We start from the raw sequence: 8138 nt of genomic DNA on the forward strand, positions 1-8138 counted from the left end.
TATCTTAGTTGTAATTTTGTAGCCATTAACCCACCTCTAGCTATCCCCCCTCCCACCCTTCCCAGCCTTTAGTAACTACTATTCCACTCTCTACTCCTAACCTTATTGCAGTAACCTCCTAACTACTCTTATAAATCCGTATCTCTCTCTTTCAATTTTATACACTGCTGCAAGATTAACTTTCCTGAAGCACAGCTCTGATCATGACATTCCTCTGCTCAGAAAACTTCAGGCTAAAAAGCCAAACACTGGAGCCTCCCAGTCACACCCTGATCCCAGACGACCTTTTTAACCTCATTCCCTACTTGGTATTTCCAGTAAAAAGACCTGTGTTTGCATCCTGGATCTGCTACTTAGTACTTGTTTAGTTTCCACATAGAAGTTAGAACATTCCACATAGTTTGCCTTCTGTGCCTGGCTTATTTCATTTAACATAATGTCCTTCAAGTTTATCCATGTTGCTGCAAATGACAGTATTTCCTTCTCTTTATGGCTGAATAGTATTCCATTGTGTCTATATACCACATTTTCTTTATCCGTTCTTCTGCTGATGGATGATATAGTCAATCTTTAAGGACCAGGTTGGGGGCCTAGGGCCCATATAATGTGGCAAGACAAGTGGGCTAAGTTTTGGCAGGAGTTACAAGTCTGTCCTACAATGGCAGCTTTATCAGAAATGCAGTTCTTTACTTTGTAAGAGGCAGCAGTATTTTTCTTTAACTGACTAAAGGATTCAGCATTACACAGCTGCCTACACTGTTTCAAGAACCTTTACTCGCCAAGCAGGCCATGAATTGTGTTGGGACTGATCAGACACTCCTGCTGGCAGACAACCAAAGGCACTGTGACTGATGATACAACTTATCAACTGGACATCATTTATACACTGAAAACTTTGGACATAGAGGTATTTTTTTCTAACAATTTGTGAACATTCACGATTCAAACATGTAACACCTATCAATTGCAACTACATGTTTACCCAACGGTGCATTTAACGAATCAGCTCAAAGTCCTCTCACAAAATCATCTCAATTCTTTTCCTCTTTACTGCAAGTTTTGCCCAAACTTTACTAGGTACTTTTTTTTTTTTTACAGGAACACACCAAATAGTTTTAACACAGGCACTTCAGGAGTTACAATGTAGCTGCCAGGAGCAGCTCAACATTTTATCTCCTTGGCTGGAAGCTCATAGAATACAAGGGGGAGGGGGCATGCAAGAGGCCAGGGTCAGCTGGAGCAGTAGGGAAAGAGAGGTCAGTAGAGAGGCACCAGCAAGCACGGTTTTGTACTTACTTTCAGTTTTACATGGCCCTTCATTCGGTCTCAGCGAATGAAATTACAATAATAATAAGGCTGGCCTCAATAAATGAACTTATGATAACAAGGCACCGATCTGGAGGCTGGTTTCAGTCCTACCTCTTGCTGCTTAACCCTCCAAAAATTTACCAATACATGGCAAGTGCTATTGGATCCCAGAAAATCTATCTTCTCCCCTAACCCAGCCCATCCAGCCAATGAACAGGTAGCACAATGAAAGAACCCTTACTCCTCTCTCCCTGCCCACCACTTAGGTGAGAAGTGTGCTATCAGATGCTGGAGTGTCTTCATTCCCTAACCTGGCCACACAAGCCCACGTGCTACCGGATCACAAGGAGTTTTCTCTCTCCTAACTTGGCTCGTGCTATCCCTTCGTGGGAGGACCCCATCTCTACCTTCCCCCTGCTCTCGTATCTCATCAGAATCTAGGAGGCAATGAGAAACTATTCCATGACAGCCTCCCAGGAGAGATAAGATGGCAAATGGGAGATGGCTTTGAGGTAGTGCTTCACAAGCCTCTCATCCTTTTCTGTTTCATAGCATCATAAGGCTCCCATCCTCCCCTGTTCCAGAAGGATGGCCTATAGGTGGCTACATGAAAGATTGCCAAGGGTGGAGCTACTGTCCTACATAAATCCTAGAGGTATCTAAAAGTATTCCTGCCTAAAGGTAAGGTCATCACCTTTTGTCACAAGCCTATTCTTCCTTTGTTACAAACACACACAAGGTTAGCATTGAAGAGACCACAAATTTGAAATTTAAGTAATTTTCTTATCCCTCCCTCTCCTTTACCCTATGCATCCCTAGACGCTCTCATATCCTATTTACTCTATTTCCATTGTCAGTCTCTTACAGAGTTTATTTCCTCTCATCTGGATTATTGCAATAACCTCCTGTCATATAAATCCGTATCTCTCTCCTTCAATTTTATACACTGCTGCAAGATTGACTTTCCTGAAGCACAGCTCTGATCATGACATTCCCCTGCTCAGAAAACTTCAGGCTAAAAAGCCAGATATTGGAGCCTCCCAGTCACATCCTGATCCCAGATGACCTTTTTAACCTCATCCTTACTTAGTATCTGGAGTAAAAAGGCCTGTGTTTGAGTCCTGGATCTGCTACTTAGTATACATGTAACCTTGGAAAAGTCAACTAAATTTTCTGAACCTCCTTTTCTTCATCTGCAGGATGAAAATAAATGGTTACCTCAAATGGTAATGTTAAAAAGTTATTTGTGAAAGCTGTTTGTAAACTTTTTAAGTACCTATCGTTTTTACTATTTGTGAACCCCATGCTCTAATTAAACTCCACTCAATATTCTTCATGCCTTTGTTCAAGCAGTTGTTCCTTTTGCCTGGAATTCCTCCCCGCCCATATCCACATGTCCCAATCCTTCAAATCTCAGCTTAAATGTCACCTCCTCCACAAAGCCTTTCCTAACCTTCCTCTTCCTGATAAACTGGAAGCCATTCCTCCTTCCTCTGAACTCCCACAGCACTTGTTTTTATCTTTGTTTATATATCGATTTCCATTTTGTTGTTAGACAAAGCATAAACCTTCTGTACATGTTTTATCTCCCCTACTAGAAGAGTGAATCTGTGTTGTATTCATTTTTGTGCCTACCACAGTGGCCTTGCGCACAGTGGGTGCTCAATAAATATTTACCAAATGAATGATTCACTAGAAAATTAATACTTAAGTGGAGAAAATGATTGAAGGAAAACCTAAAATGAAAGCTTTGGATTGCCAGTTAACACTTTGCTCTCTCTTTTCCCTATTATTAATATTTTCACAAATAGTTGTTATTTGGTCTTAAAATCTATGTTTGTATACATGTATGCATGCATGTGTGTGCATAATACATACACATACTCGCGCTCATACTGGACGTCCTCACAAATATTCAAAATTACAAATTGGAAACTCATTAAATCACCTGGAAAGTACAGTAAGCACAGCACAGGTATATCACGTTCTGCACCGTGCCAACCACGAGAGAACAATACATTTCGGTTTCCCATCCCCCACTATGTAAATCATTACTTTTTGCTCCCTTGTAGTCTTTCTTGTAAATTACATACTTAACTTGGATTGTATTCCATTCTGCAGAGGTTCAGTGCACAGCCCCAAGGCACAGTACCAAACCTCAAAGATACAGTCCCTCTGCTCTAGGGTTCCAAACGTATCAATTCCACTTTTTGCCTTTCACCTTCTAATTAAATTACACATATTGTAAAGCATTCCGTGTTATGGTTAATCATCAAAGGTCTCTATCATTCTTATCACCCTTCCAAGTAAGTCCCCTGCTACCCATTGACTTCTTACCCAAGATAACTCTCATGGCATGGCCACAGCGACTGCTTAAGCAGAGACCGGGGTTCATTTGGGGAGCTTTGAAAACATTTTCAAGAGTTTGTTCTGTGCAACCTTGCCCATAAACACTTCTTCCTTCTTTCGATTTTCAAAGCATGTATAATGCTCCCTGTATGCTGCTGCGTTTTGTGCAGGACTGCGTTTCTTCTTTGCTTTCCACACAGTAGCACACTACTGCAAAAACTGGTGTAATTGGCTTGAAGGGATCAACTGAAAACACTTTAAAAGCAAACACCGGTGGAGCGAGAGGTTAAGTCCTCAATATTCATTCCAGCGGTGTGAGGGCGCTCGTGGACCACGGACCTAGCCCTCCGCAGTAGCAGGGAGCCAAATGCACTCGTGTCATCTCTTAAGAGATGTCCCATCATTCCTAACTTTCTTGTCTCAAAAGTTAAGGAACTCCGCTTTCCAGACCTTTCCCCAGGACCCGCTTCGGTCCTCTACAACGCCCCTTTGCTAGCTAGGCATCCTCCGTCGGTCGCCAGCCCCTGCGGAGCCCAGCTGCCTCGCGGCCCGAGGTTTTTATGCATCTCCTTTTGATTACTAACTAAGCTATCCTAAAGTGCCCGAACGTCACGAGCGCGAGAGAAAAACCACACTGGTGTCTTTAACGCCTCAGACACACCTCGTTTCCTCCGTTTTATGAGCGGAACCTAGTTCCTGACGAGAGAGCCATCCCCCTCCTCTGCCTGCGGAGCCGGGGCCGGTTCCGAGGCCCCCACCCCAGCCCCGGCCCGCCCCGCGCGGCTCTGCGCATTCCTCTCGCGTCCGCGGCACCACGCTGGCACCACTGCCTCGGGCGAACACGGCCGGGCCCGCCCTCGCCACTCACCTAGCAGCTCCGCGATGGCACTGAAGGGTCGCGTGTGGCTGCTGGAGTTGCTCTGGAGGTAGCGGGGGCTCATCTGGGGGCGAGAGAAGGTCCCGTCCCGCGTGAGGCCTCGGCCCGCCGGGCCCTCCCCGCGCGCCCCCCGCAGCCCAGGGGCCCGCGCGCGCGTCCGCCCCCTCGGGCCCCGGACCTACCGTGCTCAGGCGGATCCCGAAGGCCTGCGGGCCGCCGCCGGGCCGGGCCAGCCCGCAGCCCGGCGCGCCAGGGCCGGCGGGGGCCCCTCGGTACAGGAGCATTTTTTTGGCCGCCACGGTACCCGTCTGCTGCCGCCGGACCCCTGGCCCGGCGGTCCGGGACTAGCCCTCGCTCACTTCCACTCGCAGCTGGCGGCGACCGTCCGGGACCGGCCCTCCCTCGCTCCCACTCGCAGCTGGCGGAGGCGGAGCGCGCTCCAGCCACCTGTCCCGGGCGGGAGGGGTGAGGCCGGCTGAGGCAAGCGGCGGCTCCGCCCTGTCAGCACCTCTACCGACCCGGCGACTGCCCGGGCTGCCTCTGGGCCGTACAGAAATATGGCGACCTCCTGACAGCCGCTCCTTGATCCCCGCCCCTAATTAATTATTGGCGTATGCCATAGGCCAGGCCGCCGAGCGGGAAAGCGCGGGGGGCGGGGTGGGGGGGGCGGGGGGGGGGCGCGTGGGGAGGGGCGTGAATGAAGCAAGAGGAGGGAGAGCATGTATGGGATTTCTGGAACCTAGTCCCGCTTAGGCTGCATGACTAACAGGCAAGATAAGACAAGTCTTTCAAGTTCTAAAGACTACAGTGTTGCTATCTGGGAAGATAGCAAGCTCGCCTGATGGGAAAACATTCTACCTACTCTGCCTCAAATGCCTCCAGAAGCACCCAGAACTTTCTGGAAGGCAATTAGCAAACTATCTCCAGAGTCCTGCTAGCATGCAGGGACGGTGTTTCTAAAAGGAGAAATTGGATTCACTTAAATACCGCCAAGTAGGGGATTGGTCGAGTTATGAAGTATGCATAAAATGAAATACCATGCAGTTCATGAAGGCCATGTTTGTAGATAAGTATGTGTTGATGTAGAAAAATATTCATGAAGGAATGAAGAAAACAAGGAGTTACAACATATTGTGGAACGCATGATGCCTTTTCTATTGGAAAAACAAGTATATATGTATGCATATATACATATATACATATGCATGCATACACACATATACACACACACACACACATATATATATACACACACACACACAATGAAAACCACTTGATATACACCAAGATGATATCTCTGGGTCTGGAACTAGACACTTTTTCCTTTTTTCTTACCTGTGTTTTCTAATATACTATAAATATACACTGATAATAGAAAAACAGATTCATTAAAAATATATGTAATGTTCTATGGCATGAATGAACTATAATTTATTTGACCATTCCTTTATGGTAATTTAGGTTGTCCTCTTTTTTTAATTTTGACAATACAAAAAATGCTCCTTCACACACTCATGTACAGGTCATTAATTTCTGATACTGTTATCTCCACAGAATGAATTCCAAAAGATGAGACTGCTGCATCTAATAGCATGTGCATGGTTTAATCTCAATAAATACTGTAAGATAGGCAATTTGCCCTCCCAGCAACAATCAGTGCTATTTTGTCATGTTCATAGCACTAGATGGTCCCAATCTTTTAACTTTTTGATAGTCTTTTCAATAAAAAATGGTATCTCCTTATTGTTTTAATCTGCATTTTCCTGACTACCAGTAAGGCTGAATATCTTTTCAAATGTTTAGTATACATTTGCATCTCCTCTTCTACAAATGCCTGTTTATGTCCTTTGAGCATCATTTTTTACCCCCATTGGGTGCTTTACATTTGTCTGTTTTTTAGTTATCTTTTCTTCAATTTTTTAAAATACACAAAAGTACAGAAAACAATATAATGAATCCCATGTACTTATTACTCAGATGCAGTAATTATCAAGACTGCCACACCTGCTGCAATGGACTGAACATTTGTGCCCCCCCAAAATTTGTATGTTGAAATCCTAACTCCCAATATGATGGTATTAGGTATTGGGATTAGGAGTTGGGGCCTTTGCCAAGTAATTAGGTCATAAGGGTGGAACCCTCATGATGGGATTAGTGCCTCATAAAAAGGACCCCAGAAAGCTCTCTCATCCTCTTTCTTCCATGAGGACTCAAGAAAGGGTCTGAATTCTGCAACCCAGAAGAGAGACCGTACCAGAACCTGATCATCTGCTGTTAATACGCAACCTAGTCTATGGTACTTTGTTAACAGCAGCCAGATCTGACTAAGGCACTTGTTTTCTATATCCCTTTTCTTCTTTTTCTTTTCCTTTTTTTTTTCTTTTTTTCCATTTCTGTAAGCTGTGAGCATTTCAGGGCAAATCTCAAACATCATGCCATTTTATTTTACATACTTCAGTGTTCTTTAAAAACATGGACATTTTCTAACAAACATAACCACCATGCCACTTTTATACCAAACAAAATTTATACTAATTCTTTGTTGTCTTCTAATACCCAGACTTTTTTTTTTTTTTTTTTTTTTTGAGACAGGGTCTTGCTGTGTCACCCAGGCTTTAGTGCAGTGGTACGATCTTGGCTCACTGCAGCCTTGACCTCCTGAGACCAAGCAATCCTCCCAACTCAGCTTCCTGAGTAGCTGGGGCTACAGGCACATGCCATCACACCCAGGTCATTTTTTTACTTTTTATATTTTCTAGAGACGAGGTTTTGCCACGTTGCCCAGGCTGGTCTCAAGCTCCTGGGCTCATGCAATCCACCCGATTTGGCCTCCCAAAGTGCTGGGATTACAGGCGCAAGCCACTTTGCTTGGCCCAGTCCATATTCAGATTTCCCCCAATTGTCTCAGAAATGTCTGCTTACAGTTGGTTTGTTTAAATCTAGACTCCAAGTGCACACATTGCACGTAGTTATGTGTCTTAAATCCATTTCAATCTAAAAGTCTCCCCTCTCTTTTTTTTATTCATGTTATTGATTTTTTTTTTTTTTTTTGTAGAGATGGGTTCTCCCCATGTTGCCCAGGCTGCTCTTGGACTCCTGGGCTCAAGTGATCCTCCCACCTCGGCCTCCCAAAGTGCTGGGATTACACGTGTGAGCCATCGTGCCCAACCCCTTGAGTTGTTGAAGAAACCAAGACAGTTGGACTGTTGAATGCCCTACATTTTCATTTGTCTGTTTGCTTCTTCATGTTACTTAACTTGCTCCTCTTGTTACAGGAAAAAGCATAACTTAACTATAAACCATAAATTGTCTCTAGAGTCTTAGAGTCTAGTACAATGTTTTCTAAACAGGAATGCTCATAGATGGTGCTGTATAGTTCTCATTGCATCACATCAGGGAATACATACTGTGCAACACTTAGACATGTTCAGATTCATCGGTGACTTCAGGGAGAGGCAGCCTGAAGCTTCCACTATAAATTTCTCCACCAACCTTTCACTTTATGGTTTCATTGTCTGAAAAAAGTATGTTGTTAGGACTGCAAAATTATGATAGTCAATCTCATAATTTCTTCTAATTTATTAACTGGATCATTCTGTATAGA

At 44.5% G+C, this 8138-nt stretch overlaps 1 protein-coding gene across 4 annotated transcripts in view; it reads right to left on the bottom strand.

Annotated features, from left to right (window-relative positions):
- The window catches only part of MORC4 (MORC family CW-type zinc finger 4), a 59716-nt gene extending 54629 nt beyond the window's left edge, over positions 1 to 5087 (bottom strand). For all 4 annotated transcript variants that reach the window (XM_055375493.2, XM_055375492.2, XM_031006037.3 and 1 more), the window contains exons 1-2: positions 4717 to 5087; positions 4526 to 4598 (exon numbers count right to left, since the gene is read on the bottom strand). In XM_055375493.2, coding sequence (XP_055231468.1) covers positions 4526 to 4598; positions 4717 to 4818 — 175 coding nt within the window. In that variant the 5' untranslated portion in view covers positions 4819 to 5087. The remainder of the gene's footprint in view (positions 1 to 4525; positions 4599 to 4716) is intronic.
- Between the last annotated feature and the right edge of the window lie 3051 nt (positions 5088 to 8138).

This window comes from Gorilla gorilla, chromosome X (genome assembly GCF_029281585.2).
Source record: "Gorilla gorilla gorilla isolate KB3781 chromosome X, NHGRI_mGorGor1-v2.1_pri, whole genome shotgun sequence".
Taxonomy (NCBI): Eukaryota; Metazoa; Chordata; class Mammalia; order Primates; family Hominidae; genus Gorilla; species Gorilla gorilla.